The sequence below is a fragment of the Leucopleurus acutus genome (genome assembly GCF_964270905.1).
Source record: "Leucopleurus acutus genome assembly, chromosome: 3".
In the NCBI taxonomy this organism is placed as follows: Eukaryota; Metazoa; Chordata; class Mammalia; order Artiodactyla; family Delphinidae; genus Leucopleurus; species Leucopleurus acutus.
Genome location: NC_139145.1, coordinates 120,699,492 through 120,715,038, shown reverse-complemented (window position 1 = coordinate 120,715,038; position 15,547 = coordinate 120,699,492). Strand labels below are relative to the sequence as shown.

Genomic DNA, 15,547 nt, shown 5'->3' with positions numbered 1-15,547 from the left:
CGCGGCGGAAGGACTTCGGCGGCGCCCTCAGAGCAAATTGTGCAGAGCTTCCGGCAGAGCGGCCCTCAGCAGGACAGGTGAGGCCGCGGTAAAGGTTTGCATGGAGCCGAGGCGTGGATCCGAGGTCTGGGAAGTGTGGCAGCGGGAGGGGCTGCGCGGCTGGAAGCGGGGATTGAATGGCCCAGAACCGCCTCGCAGGGAATGAGGATGTGTGGGAGGGGGAGGAGGGCAAATTCCGTCTAGGGAGCTGCATAGAAGCATCTGGGGCAGCAGTGTGGAGAGTGGCTCTCCTGCCCTAAGGCAGGGCGCGAGTTTGGGGACTTGTGGTCCTGGGTTCTAGCTCGTCACCAGCCTCCAGCTGTGTGGCCTCAATAGAGTTACCAGCCTCTGACCCTTGAGTTCCACACCTGAAAAGCAGGACAGTTATCACCCTTGCCTGTCGCACAGCGCTTCGCAGGGTTAGGTGTGAGGGAAAGCTTCATAAATTGCGATGTGTGGTGCAGATCTCATTTGTTTACGTGTAGCTTTCTGAGCTCATGTGAAGGAATCATACCACCAGGCTTCCCCAGGGGGAAATGGCTTTCCTGGGGTTGGATTCCCAGCGATATTTGTAAGAAGATGGAATATTGGGCAGTCATAGGCAGTTGGAGATGCTGACCTAAGAGGTTACCAAGTACATTTTCCTCCAGGTTGCATAAATCCCTTCTCTATTAACTGCATGCATTGTAAACATCCAGCTTCCCTTTGAACATCTGCAGTTATGGGGATCTTAATATTATCTCTGTCCTATCCCTGTAATTTCCCATTGCAGACAGTTCGAATTAAGAAGTCCTTGTATGCAGTGAGCCAGAGGTGGTCCTGCTTGCAGCTTCTGCTCATATAGTTCTCACTTTGTTTCTGAACTTTCAGAGAATTAAAAGTAATAAAATAAAAATAAAATACAGTTTAAATATTGATGTGATGGATGGCAGTAGCCACCTCTTTAAGAATTTAAGCTTTTGATTTTTGACATTCATGATAAATACAAAAACACCTCCATGGAAGATCAAAATGTTCAATTTAGTCACTGTATGCTGTGTTACTACACTCATCATTAAACCTACAAGGCATCAACATGGTGTGTTGAAATAGCACTGATGTCAGAATTAATGCACTTCTTGTTATTTCAGGATACTAAAGTGGATCACCTGATATCCTGAAACAAATGAATCTCTTCCAGCGCCAGGGAGTGGCTTGTTAATTCAGTGAGAGACACACAGAACTTTAGCAAATAATATCTGATTGTAGCAGGTGCCAGAGAAAGCGGTGATGCCATAAAAGCAGTCTTAAACTTGTCAATAGGTTTTAATTCCAGAAGTCCATTTATAAAAATCGATATATATTTAGATTTTTAAGTATATTTTTCTATAGGAAAAATGAAATAAATGAGGTTGAGGTCTTGGTTATTGTCCTCATCACAAAAATTAATCTTTACCCCTGCCAATGATGGGATTTGTTTTGTCCTTAATGTCTTGGCACTTAGGATTCCTTTGATCTTTCATCTATGGTAGAAGGAAGTTGAAAGTGAGAATGTAGAATGGGGAGGGAGATTCCATTGGGGAGGGTGGAGGTGTGGATGTGACGGGGGTGTTTATTACTTGGTTATGGTTAATAGAGTACTCCCAACACCAATTTTATTCCTGATTATTATTTTTTCAAATCCTATGATCTTTTTTTCTAAAATAACATGTGAAATCCAGACAAAACAAAATGCAAATGTTTTAAATTTTTAACTTTGAAATAATTTTAGATTTACAGAAAAGTTGCAAAAACAGAAAAGTACAGAGTTTCCATATAGCCTCCCTCTTGAGACAGCCTGAGCTAATGTATAAAGTTCCTTTCCAAATGCTTACTAAAATTATTTAAATAATAATTAAATTATTAAATAATTAAATAAAATTTAAAATAAATTAGTTGAGATCAAAATCAAAGTGGGGTATCCCTGATTATTAAAGAAATACATGTTCATATTGAAAATATGAAAATACAGAAAAGAATAAAGAAGCAAAAAACCAATCATCCTTAATCGTAACATCCATCAAAACCATTTGTCCTATTTATTGAATTACTAAATATTTCCTTTTTCTTTTAATAGTTGGGGTTATAGTGTAAGTTTAATATTGTATTTTTTTAAAAAATTATGAGCCATAAGCATTTATCATTTATGAATAATAATAAATTTCATTTAAAAACTTGATTATGAGAAAATTCACACAAACCCAAAGGTAGAAGGATAGTACAGTGAATCGCCATGTATTCAGCACTCAGCTATAATAAGCAGCAGTTGTGGCTCATGTTTCATCTACACCTGTACCCACTTCTCATAATTCTATGGTTCTGTCCTATGACACATCTTTAATACATTTTTGGTTTTTTTTTAATTGTAAAGAGATGCTTATTTGTGGTGGTGCCAAATTTGTGCATAATTATTCGTATTCTTTCTTGGAGATGGGAAAAGAGTTCCATGAAGATTTCAAAGTATTTTTCATTCAGCTACAATTATTGAATAAATTGCAAAAAATAAGATGATTTTGCATTCTGAGTTTTTTTTTTTTACTTTGTATGTTTACTTCCCGCTCTTTACTTTTCAGATTTAATTGTATGCATTTGGTGACAAACATCTTTAATCAATTCACAATCTAATGATTTTTTTTTTTTTACAGAATATTGAATAATACAATACAGTAAGAAAAAAATGGATGAAGAGCCTGAAAGAACTAAGCGATGGGAAGGAGGCTATGAAAGAACATGGTAAGTAGGGCATTATTACTTTCCCTTCCCTTTTAGATGTTGTTTTGGGTTTTGTTTTTGTTTTTACAACGTTTTTGAAGTATATTTTACACATGTTAACATTCACCTGTTTCTTATGTATAATTCAATGATTTTTAGAAAATTTACTGGATTGTGCAATCATCAACATAAATCAGTTTTAGAACATTTTTACCACCCCAGTAATATCCCTCATGTCCATTTACAATTAATTCCATGTCCACCTCCAGTCCTAGGCAACTACTGTGTGCTTTCTGTTTCTCTAGATTTGCCCTTTCTGGACATTTCATGTAAATGTAATCATATAATATGTGGTCAGTTGTGTCTGACTTCTTTAACTGAACATACTGTTTTCAAGTTCATCCATGTTGTTGCATGAATCAGTAATTCATTCCTTTTTATTGCTGAATAGTATTCTGTTAATATGTTTATGCCATGTTTTTATTCATCCTTTCACCATTTGATGGACATTTAGATTGTTTATAATTTTTGGCTGTTATGAATAATGCAGCTGTGAACATTCAGGTGCAAATCTTCGTGTGGACATATGTTTTCATTTCTCTTGGGTTGATAAAATTTTAGCTTATCTTTTCAAACAAGTTATTATTGCTTACAGGGAGATTCTTAAAGAAGATGAATCAGGATCACTTAAAGCTACAATAGAAGACATTCTCTTCAAAGCAAAGAGAAAAAGGTAGGTAAACTTTGTGTGTGTTACAAAAGGTAAAATATATTCCTTTAGATGTTTCTGTCCACTTATGGCCACTCCTTGGTACTTCATTTGAGCTGTGTTTCAGGGAAACTGACTTGTAGCCTTCTAAATAGGGGGAAGGAGCCAGCAACCTAGAGTCTCATCAGGGAAATTGATCTTCAGGGACTGTTCAAAATGCCCATAATTATATGCATCCATAAGTTAATAATTTATTTCACTAAAAAAATGCAGGTTAGTTGAAAAGTTGTAATGATTTTTCAGGTAGTAGATGGTATTCCATTAAAATGTTTGCATAATTTTAACAGGGTATTTGAGCACCATGGACAAGTTCGACTTGGAATGGTATGTTATTCTTTTTTCCTTTTCTGGTACAGGACTAGTTTGAGTTAGAGAAACATTCTGGCTTAATAGAATAAACAACAGTAAAACAAACTTTTTAAGGGAATATATTAAAAATATATGTGTAGGATATGTGAATACTAAATGACATTTTTAGTTCTTGATTAAAAATGTATTTGAAAATTGTTCTTATTTGTGTGTTTTGTTTTGGGGGATTTTTTTTGGTAGATGCGCCATCTTTATGTGGTAGTAGATGGATCAAGAACAATGGAAGACCAGGATTTAAAGCCAAATAGACTGACATGTACTTTAAAGGTATACTAAAATTATTCTGATTTATACTACATGTGAGGAAGGATGCTGAATTCTGTAAAAGAAATGGTTTTAAAGAAAGCAATTTTTTTTTTTGAGCTAATACAAACTATAGCTAAGTAGAAGTGCTACCCGATCATTTACAGAAATGGTATACCAAAATAGCTAATTATTTATGCCCTTAATTCCACTCCGTGTTAGGATCTTGCTTTGTCAGTTATCCCTTTCTTTATTGAATCTTCATTCTCCTTTGACTTACTTGAATCAATCTCCTCAGCTTATAAACACATTCAGATTATTCCTAATTTATTAAAACCCATGCTCAATTTTGCTTATTCTCCTGTTTGTCTTTATTGGATCTTTTCCTTGTTTAGATTGTTTCTGTCTTATATGTCCAAATGGTTCCATCTTTTAAGGCCTAGCTCAAACCTATCTCATCACTTACCGTTTCAAATTCAGGTTTATTTAATATTTTAATTTTTATTTATTTAATATTTCAAAATTTATTATTTTTTATTTATTTAATATTTTTACTTCTGAACATATTTTGAAAATCTATAAACTTAAAAATCATTAGAAACAATGCTTCATAAATAGATTTCACAGGGACTTCCCTGGTGGTGCAGTGGTTAAGAATCCACCTGCCAATGCAGGGGACACAGGTTCAGTCCCTGGTCCAGGAAGATCCCACATGCTGTGGAGCAACAACATTTGTGCACCACAACTACTGAAGCCTGCACTCTAGAGCCTGCGAGCCACAACTACTGAAGCCCGCGTGCCACAACTACTGAAGCCCACGTGCCTAGAGCCTGTGCTCCACAACAAGAGAAGCCACCACAATGAGAAGCCTGTGCACCGCAACAAAGAGTAGCCCCTGCTCGCTGCAACTAGAGAAACCCCACGTGCAGCAATGAAGACCCAACGCAGCCAAAAACAAATAAATTAATTTAAAAAAAAAAAGATTGCACAAAACCTGTTTTCTGTGGTTGTTGTTTTGCCCTTATCTAGTATTTCCTTTTTGTTTTCTTTGAACAGTTGTTGGAATACTTCGTAGAGGAATATTTTGATCAAAATCCTATTAGTCAGGTATGTAGATAAGTGATATAATTCAGAATTAGCATCCTGATATTATTGCCAAATATAATTTATTTTTTAAAACATTGTACATATATTCTATTGGTGATTAAGTGATTCAGATCGTGTATAAGTTTCTGGGACACTTAGCAATGAAAAGCAAGATAACTCTAGAAGTTAATGTACAGTGAACACATAGCTCAGTTTATATCAGAAGTTTCTCATGTTACTTATTCCTTTTGTAATTAGTCATTTATTTTAGTTACGTACATTCTTATCAAGAAGAAATAATTTGTTAAATTAATAATCATTTTTGTTTTTATTTTGAGATTGGAATAATTGTAACAAAGAGTAAAAGAGCTGAAAAACTGACTGAACTCTCAGGTATGCATAAAATTACCTTTATAGCACTCAAGGACTTGGCTTTATTTACCCAACCTTGTAACACTGTTTGTAAGGTTGCCTAATAAGTAAAATGAAACCTTTCTGCAGGCTGTTTAGGTAAAACACTTAAAAAACCCTCTATTAAACTCTTGGTCTCTAAAATGACCTGTTGTTTTGTTTTGTTTTGTTTTGTTGCCCACGCGGCATGAGGGATCTTAGTTCCCCAACCAGGGATCAAACCCGTGTCCCCTGCAATGGAAGCGCAGAGTCTTAACCACTGGACTGCCAGGGAAGTCCCCAAAACGACCTGTTTTAAATTCAATTCTGTTTTTTCATTTGTTTTTTTTTTAAATCGAGTTCTGCACAGTCGTGAATAGTATTATAATGAATGTAAATGTGTTTATTCTTATCCTGAAAGCATTAAGATAAAATTATTTTAACCATTCAGAATTAATCTTAAAATTAATTTTTTAAAGGTAAACCTCTAAAGAACAAAGAGTATAAAAATTGAATTGTAGTCGTTAGTGATTAGATTTTCTGCTTGCATGACATGCCTAACTGAATTTTATTCTCTTAAGAGATAATAATGGCAGATTTTATTTGCTTTGGTATATGTGCCATTGCAAACTTACATCACTAATTCTATTTTATTTTCTGTAAAATACACTGTCCCTTAAATGTGGTTCTCAACCTTTCATCCTCACCAATACACATAAAATTGACACACTTCCATCATTAGTAATTTTTCATTATGGCAGTAAGTAGTGAAGTGTATGTTAGCCTGGGGTCATCCAGGAAACTCAGTTGGAAGTAATCCAGAAAATCACAAACTAGCTTAAGGGCAGAGGGGAAATTACTGGCTCATGTTGAAAGGTGGGCTGACTTCACATATAGTTGTTTCTGTCTGGCTTCATTCTCTGATAGGTTTTCTGAGAGGTGAAAAGATGTCTATTAATAGCCCAAGTCTACATGACACTCCTAGTCCATAGCCTCAGCACAGGTTCCAAAGAGGACTCTTATTGACTCTGATTATGATCTGCGCATCCATGAGCCGTCAAAGTAGCCAAGGGAATGAAGTATTTTGTTGGTAGGCCTGGATTACATGTCTGTGTCTGGAGTAGGTTAGAAGCAGGGTAAGTTCCATTTGAATCACGTAGTCTAAACTGGATTCTTATACAGTGAAGGAAGGATGGTTCCCCTAAGAAAAGGATGTAGGGCCGACCCTCTTGCATGCCCCCTACCCCAAGTTAATAGTAATATTCTATGGGTGCACAGAGATGAAAAATCCTCTGGTGATTCTTATAGGCCTCTTGAAAGTACCCTCTCTTCCTCTGAACAGAATCACTGCTATAAACCACACTGACAGTAACGTAAGTATGCTTTTTTCTATACTCATAACACAGTAGGAGATAAAAATTTTTTTGTATGTTATGGTAGAAAGAAAAGTGGATAGAGAGCCAGAAGATTTTGAGTGTTGGTCCTGCCACTGGGTAGGCATATGTCTTTGGGCAAATCACTTATTAGATTTGTTTCTCAGTTATGAAATGAAGGAATTAGACTTAGGTACTTTTCATTTCTAAAATTTTATGATTCCAAGAATAAATACTTGAAGTATATAGCTGACCCTTGAATAACTTGAGAATTAGGAATGCTGACCCTCTGCACAGTTGAAAATCTGCATATAACTTTACAGTCGGTGCTCTGTTTCAGTGGTTCCACCTCCGTGAGTTCAACCAACTGCAGATCATGTAGTACTGTAGCACATACTTAGTGAAAAAAAATCTGCATATAAGTAGACCCACATAATTCAAACACTTACTGTTCAAGGGTCCACTGTATATTAACTATGGCAAATGGTTAATATTTTAAAGCTTATTCAAATAAATAACACCAAGAAGCTCCAAGTAGATGGATGGGCAAAGAAGATAAACAGTGCATGCCAGAAAAAAAGAGGAATTAAATAACTATTAAAAAGAAAGTTTAGCCAAACTAGTGTTAAAAAAAAAAAAAGCCCACTCAACAACATTTTACATATTTTAAATGACCAAAATGAAGTTTCAAAAGCAATATATGGCTTGCTGAACCATGGAGAAACTGGTACTTATAATGCTGATAGTCTGGTTAATTTGTTTAACATTTTCTGGAAAAGAGCCATAAAAATGTTCCTTGGAGGACTTCCCTGGTGGTCCTGTGGTTAGGACTCTGCACTTCCATTGCTGAGGGCACGGGTTCAATCCCTGGTCGGGGAACTAAGATCCCGCAAGCCGTGTGGCACGGCCAAGAGGGAAATAAAAAGCTATTAAAAAAAATATTCCTTGGAGTATACTTAGGAAATGTTATGAAAGAAGAAAAAGCCTCACTCTACAAACATACTGTCTGCAGTGGTATGTATTGGGTTGGCCAGAAAGTTCGTTCGGGGTTTTCCGATGATGTTACAGAAAAACCTGAACAAACTCTGGCCAACTCACTGTAATAGTGACAAATTGGAAATTAAATGTTCAGTGGTATGAAGGTAGTTTGCTATATGATAAACTCGATGTTTCATTGTTGTTAATTAATATGAAAACAATGTTGAAATAGGAGGAAATGTCTGAAGAATACCATATTTTATTGAATCTCAGATTCTGTCATTTGTAAGATACCTTTATTTTATGAGCCATCAAGAAGGAAACACTCTAGCAATTAACCTTTGATACAATGTCAAATGATATGTGAATTGTTCATACCAGCTTCTTGGTGGTTTGACATGCCTGTCAAGTATTCTAAAGAATTTGGCAGTTTTTCTTCCCTTCATTTGTATTGCTTAGCATGAGACAGACAGTCTTTTCAGATGTTATTTCAATAACAACGTAACACAGTTTTGTCTCTTTGTGGAAATCCTCTTTCTTGGGTCTTATAAAGTGCTTGTTTTTTACCCCTGAAGAAAAAAATGGAATTGCAGGCATTCTTCTATCAATGAGTTTTTGCTTCACCAATAACAAATTTACACCTCACTGTTCTGTTCCATGCCTTTCTACATAAAAATATAACCGTCTGTATTAGCCTTTCTAAAAACACTTTAAATCGCAGTTAAACTCAACGTGAACAACACAAACAATGCACATGATACAGTTGAAGCAGCAACACATCAACAGCATTCATAGGTTCGCACGTGAGCAGGCAGTGACAGCTGTGTCACAAACGCTGCCTGGCTGCCAGTGATTGTAAGACACATCGTGATTTCAGAGATGTTAAAATGTGAACATATATTAGTATTAAAAATGATGAAATAGGAAATATTAAGAGTAAAAATATATGCACTCTAGGTTAATATTATTAAAATGTGTGCTAATAGACAGATTATTTGTATTCTGTTTTTTCAGTACGAGTGAGACTATGTAACAAAACATTTCTGATGAAAGGCAACTTGCTGATAAGAACCTGCTATATAAAAAATAAATAAAATAAAATTCAAAAAAAATTGCAACTTGCTAAAAATGTATATCAAAGGGATTCTGTTGTTTAACATCATAGATATGTAAATTTGGGAGAAAGGTAAATTTATATAATGTATATATAGATTATTTTTATTAAAAGTAGATTATTCCATTTCTATTTTAGGAAACTCAAGGAAACACATAATATCTTTGAAGAAAGCTGTAGATATGACTTGCCATGGAGAGCCATCTCTTTATAACTCCTTAAGCATGGCTATGCAGACTCTAAAGTTAGTATTTTACACTTATTGTTTATAATTTATTTCAAAGTTTTTTGAATGAGTTAAGTTGAAATGATAATATGTTAATATGCATCTCCATAAACCCAGCTGTAATGAAATCATTATTGAAAGAAATATGTAATGTCATTTATAATGTTTAGTATGGTGTTGGTAAGTAATTTTTATTTTACATTTTAGTTGCTGAGGTATATCCTTAAAGGTTTTAGAAAAATATAATTAAAGCTGTAGTAATATTAGTAGTACAAAAGAAATATAAAAAATATTTTATTGAAAATTGATTGTATGTGGAATTTAATGTGGTATAATAACTGAGTTTGTTGTACATTGGTTTTTATTAACTTATTTTGTAATACATCTATAAATTAATAGCACTTTTCTAGCAAGTTTAACTATGTGGAATATAGTTAAAGCCCCAAAGAAAGTATTCAATATATTTAAAGCTTATATATTTTATCCCTGGATAGTCTGTCCTGACTCAGATTTTTATACCTTTATAAGATACTTTTTTAGTTTTGAAGTAGATGAGAAGGAGGTAACACACATAGTGAAGGTAGGCACAACAGCAGCATCCACAAGTGAAAGCTGAGCCTAACAATGAAAATATAAGCAGGAAAGCTATAAATAATTGATAAAGTTGCTCCAAAAAGCATAGAAATATCTATTTGGTATAGAGGAGAACAGTTCATCACATCTTAAAATCCTGTAAACCATCATTGAATTAAATGGTACACAAACATTACTGTTTATGAATATTATGACTGAATCAACATGAGATTAAACTGTCTTTAAAAAAGAAGTATGTTACTATTTTCAAGCCACACATATGCACCTTAAAGTTGATTCCTATGGTATTGTCACACTTTCCAATGTACACTTTAGACTTTGTATGAAACAAATCTATTAGAATGTAAGCTTCATGATGTCAGGAACCTTGTTGGTCTTGTTTATCACTTTATCCCCAGAACTTAAAAGAGTATTCAAGAAATGTTTATTGAATGAATAAGTGAATCAATGAATTTTTTTTAAGTGTGTAGCTAATTTTAGAAAAATTGGCATTAAGGTTTTTAGAGTATACTCACAATTCATTCCTTTGTAATGTTGAAATAAATGGGGTTATTCTGCAGTCTAAGTGTGTAAACCATGGGTACTGTTGTTTCTGAGTTAAGTTTTTTATTAGTGTAATTTGTTATACCTAATTGGAGTGGTTTTTATCTTTCTTTAGACACATGCCCGGACATACAAGTAGAGAAGTCCTAATCATCTTTAGCAGTCTCACAACCTGTGATCCATCTAATATCTATGATCTAATCAAGGTAGAACCAATAATTTCTTCATAATCAAAATCAAAGTTACAACTCTAAAGAGAATTCTATAGTGAATTTATTACTAGTTTTCAGAACATTCTATTTTTCAAACACATTAATTATTCAATTTTTTTTCTTCCCTCAAAACTCACCATTTACTTGGATTTTACGAAGACCCTAAAGGCAGCTAAAATTAGAGTGTCTGTTATTGGATTGTCTGCAGAGGTTCGGGTTTGCACTGTGCTTGCTCGTGAAACTGGTGGTATATATCTAGAATCTTCAGTATTTACTCATAATTACTATGTAAAGTAACAATCTATTAATTGGGATGTTTTTATATGTTTTTTTAAGCTGCTAAACTTAAATCAGTTCATGTGCTGAAGTCCAAAATATGGGTAGTTACATTAAATATATTACCAATTCTATAAGATATCATCTCAGAATGCGAGGAATTTTCAGTAGTTATGTCAGTGTTCAGAGGAAGCATTGTAACTCTTGAAAAGCTAGAAATTTTACTATATTAATACTTAGTGAAGAACTTGTAACTTGGCTTTAATTAAATTGTAATTACAGTTATTCCTAGAGAAGTCAATTTAGAGATGTTATTTAAATAAAGTTTTTGAAAAATGATAATTTAACTTAAGAACTTACTTTGAAAATGAACATTTTCAGATGGTAAAACTTTTACAGAATTATATAGAAATTACAGTTCATTCTTATGTCTGGAAAGCTGTTGTTTCTTCTCTTTTACTTCTCGTCTTGTTAGGCACATACCATGTTATTTTAGATGAAAGCCATTACAAAGAATTGCTGACACATCATGTTAGTCCTCCTCCTGCTAGCTCAAGCTCTGAATGCTCACTTATTCGTATGGGTAAGTATTTATTTTGTGTTATTTAATTAATTAATTTTTATTTTTAATTTTCTTTTTGGCCGCACCACTTGCAGGATCTTAAATAGTTCCCCAACCTGGGGTTGAACCCGGGCCACTGCAGTGAAAGTGCCAAGTCCTAACCACTGGACCGCCAGGGAATTCCCTGTTTTGTGTTATTTTAAAATAGACATTTAAAAAACTATATTTTGACTCAAGCTAGACTTTCTATCTCATTTGTACAAGTTATTTTAACGTTTAAGAATTTCTTGTATTTAACTTAAATGTTTTATAATTAGAGAAAATTATGCTGTTGAAGCAATTTTGGGAAATACAGAGAAGTAAAAAGAAAATTAAACTCACTTGTAGTCCTGTCACTCAAGGAACACTACTGGTTTTTTTTTTAATTGTTAAGGTTAGAAAGGTATAAAGACACTGTGTTTATAGAGAAATTCTTGTATTAAGAAATCAAAAAAGCTATAAAATCTGCTGTACTGTTTTATCAAAGCTGTGTTATACAATTATTATTTTATAGTAAACATTTATTTGTAAATTGAAATTGAAAAAGCCCAACTATTTTGTAATTTGTAATTGAAAAAGCCCAGCTTTTTCAATACAAAAAGAGACTCCTGGGGCTTCCTTGGTGGTGCAGTGGTTGAGAGTCCGCCTGCCGATGCACGGGACACGGGTTCGTGCCCCGGTCCGGGAAGATTTCACATGCCGCGGAGCGGCTGGGCCCGTGAGCCATGGCTGCTGGGCCTGCGCGTCCCGAGCCTGTGCTCCGCAGCGGGAGAGGCCACAGCAGTGAGAGGCCCGCGTACCAGAAAAAAAAAAAAAAAAAAAAAGAGACTCCTTGTTTAATATGCATTTTTAAACTGTCAGTGAGATGGAATGCTTTTCTGCCTTGTTTTTGGCTATTTATAGTACTGTTCAACCTCTCTTTCCTGTTTCCTCATCTCACGTGATATTAGTATCTGTTTCATTGTGTGTTGCAAGGATTGAGTTAATACAGACCAAGTATTTAGAGTAATGCTTGATATAAACACTCAGTACATTTTAGATATTATGTTGGCTAATCTTTTCGATTTACTGATACATTTCCTTAGCCTATCTTAAAGTTATTTTTAAATTTATAATAATTCTCCAAATTGATTTATTAGAACCATTTAGGAGTATCAACCCATTTTCAGTCACCTGATGCAAATGTTTTTTCAGTTGGTCATTTTCCTTTACTTTTATTTGTTTTGAAATGTAGATAGGTTTAAAATTTTTATATAGAATGAAATTTCTCTTTTTTTATGGTTTCTGCTTTTCTTAGACTTGTTTTCAGAATTTAAAAATATATATGGAAAATAGACTGCATGGATTTGGACATTCCAAAATTTTAAACTAGAAGTATGTTCTTATATAAAATGAAAGTAGACTATATTATAGACTCCTCTGTTATATCAGAAAGTATTTAAAAATTACACACATTTTCTTTTTAAAAAGCAGTGTGTGTTAAGCGTTGTTAAATTAGAAAATATGGATATGAACTTTAGAATCTGAGGCCATATGTATGGACAGATCTTTCCCCCATTTCCTCTACTATTAATTCTTTTTTAAACTTGGAATTACTGTCAGTTTGACCGTGCTATAATAAACATATCTAAAAGGCAGGAAAGAGAACTTTTGCACAACTTAGTGGGCTTTCTGGTAGGAACATTTTTAGGTTTCTATTACTAGAATTTTTCTGTTTCCTTGAGGAAAAAAAAGTAATACATTTTCTTCTGTGAAGGATTTCCTCAGCATACCATTGCTTCTCTGTCTGATCAGGATGCAAAACCCTCTTTCAGTATGGCGTAAGTAAAAACCTTGAAATTGTCCGTGATAATGTTTTTACATTGTTAAGTCCTTCCTGTAAGTTATAAATTTAAAAGATGGACTTGAAATGTAATGGCTTTTGTAGAAGATTACTTTCTATGTAGCTGTAAAAAGGAGTGAAAACTATATATACTCCTGTAATATTACTAAGTAAAACAGTAAGGTAGAGAAAAGTGTATAGTGTGCTACCGATCATCTAAGAAGAGGGTGGAGGTTTGAGTAGATACACATACTTATTTATATTAATAATAAAAATAGTAATGAAACCAAAAAGTAAAAGCTAAAAAAATGTTTACTAATGCAATGTGTGGAGAAAGGCAAAGAGATAGATCCTAGACTTTTCTGCATATAACTTGTTTTAACTTTGGAGCTTTACATTTTACATAATTATAAAATAAAAGTAAATTTAAGAAAGTAATTCTTAAAACTCATAAATAAGACTACTGTCTTTAGCTATAAAAGTGTAATAGGGACTAGATTTACACTTCTGTCTCCTTGCAGAAAACCAAACAAAATATACGAAACTGTGTTTTTTGTACATTGGACAACAGGCAGTGCAGATAATGATCCCTGCAAGACGAGAAACAAATGAGGTGGGCCCTATGATTGCAGCTTACTGCCTAGAGAGGATTTCCAGGCTGCTGTGCAGGGAGGGAAGACCCACACAGAACCAGGAGGTTTTGCTCCATTCAGAAACAAAGTTCAGAGTTTGGGGGGTGGGGGGTGGAAGCAGCTACCATTTTGCAGGGCAGAGTACTCGAGAGTAAAGAGCTGCACAGAGAGCTCTGGAGAGCTTCCTCTGAAGCTCCCCGTGAGTCATTAAATGAGTGTTGATCTGTACATTCCTGCCGGGAATCTCCTGGAGGCCAGGGAAAGAACTGGAGAGGAGCAGCAGAACAATCCCTAGAGCTCACATGGGGCAGGGAGTAGTTCATGTTACCACCAGTCAGTGTGGAAAGGCCTCTTAACACCGCAGGCATTGAATAGAGTCCACAGTAATGAAACCAAGTTAACTCTAGACTAGCAGCTGTTCTGGACAGCCTAACAAACTTAAAAGCAAGTCTTGGCATCATACTATTTCACAGTTACTTAAGTATATTCCAGAAAAAGCCACAGTGTATTTAAGGCAATGCAAAAAAAAATCCAGCACCCAAAACAGAGCAAAATTCACAATATCTGGCAACCAATCAAAAATTGCCAGTCATGCAAAGAAGTAGGAAAGTATGACCCATAACAAGGAGAAAAATCGTAGAATGGAAACATATCCAGAAATAACACAGTTGATAGAAGTAATAGGTTTGGTGTTAAAATAATTATTGTAAATATACTTCATATGCTCAGGAAAGTTGAGGAGTACATGAGTATGATAGGAGATATGGAAGATAGAAAAAGGACCCCAATCAAATTTCTAGAGATGAAGAATACAGTGTTTTAGATGAAAAATAAGATGGATTAGGATTAACAGCAGATTAGTCACTGAAGAAGAGAAGGTGAGTGAATTCAAAGACATTAATGGAAACTATTCAAAACAAAATGCAGAGAGGAAAAAAAAGACAAAAATGAACAGAGTGTAAGCGAGCAGTGAAACAACTTGAAGCTTTTAGAATCAGAGTGGCTTTTGCTCTAACTGCTCACATCTTTGTATATCACTTTTTAAAAAGTAATGTTTCCCCCTACAGGCATCTGGATAGCAACACTGAGCCAGGACTTACATTAGGAGGCTATTTCTGCCCACAGTGTCGGGCAAAGTACTGTGAGCTTCCTGTTGAATGTAAAATCTGTGGTAAGAAACCAACTCTTCATGATCCAGTAAATTAATCTTGAATAATTTCTTACCTATATTGCTATTAAAATAAATATAAATATTAAGCTCTGCCTATGTTTCTGGATTTAATCTGTGAAAAAAGACATAGATTACTTTTTTTCATTGTGTGCTTAGTACTCCATTTTTAAAAATAAACATGGCATTCTAAAAGAGTTTCCTAATTCTCTTTCTGAAAAAAATTATGTTCTTTAAAGGCAGTGCAGTAGATCTAGTAGATGTTTTTGCAGCTCTTCATAAAATAAATATATATAAGGAGAATGAGAAGTTAAAGTAACAGAATTGTAGAATTTTATTTAACTTATAAGTAAGGAAATATGCCAAGAGAGGTCACATACTT

General features: G+C 34.4%; 1 protein-coding gene across 3 annotated transcripts in view; it reads left to right on the top strand.

Moving 5' to 3' along the window:
• The window catches only part of LOC309959103 (general transcription factor IIH subunit 2), a 66,216-nt gene continuing 50,669 nt past the window's right edge, over window positions 1-15,547 (top strand). For 2 of the 3 annotated variants that reach the window (XM_082835242.1, XM_082835241.1), the window contains exons 1-12: window positions 2,407-2,790; window positions 3,425-3,502; window positions 3,826-3,862; window positions 4,088-4,174; window positions 5,207-5,257; window positions 5,575-5,629; window positions 9,230-9,335; window positions 10,570-10,660; window positions 10,826-10,913; window positions 11,418-11,525; window positions 13,300-13,363; window positions 15,065-15,168. In XM_082835242.1, the coding sequence (XP_082691368.1) occupies window positions 2,735-2,790; window positions 3,425-3,502; window positions 3,826-3,862; window positions 4,088-4,174; window positions 5,207-5,257; window positions 5,575-5,629; window positions 9,230-9,335; window positions 10,570-10,660; window positions 10,826-10,913; window positions 11,418-11,525; window positions 13,300-13,363; window positions 15,065-15,168 (925 nt within the window). In that variant the 5' untranslated portion in view covers window positions 2,407-2,734. Of the gene's footprint in view, window positions 78-2,406; window positions 2,791-3,424; window positions 3,503-3,825; window positions 3,863-4,087; window positions 4,175-5,206; window positions 5,258-5,574; window positions 5,630-9,229; window positions 9,336-10,569; window positions 10,661-10,825; window positions 10,914-11,417; window positions 11,526-13,299; window positions 13,364-15,064; window positions 15,169-15,547 lie in introns of those variants that run through there. The other variant, XM_082835240.1, reaches the window with a different exon arrangement.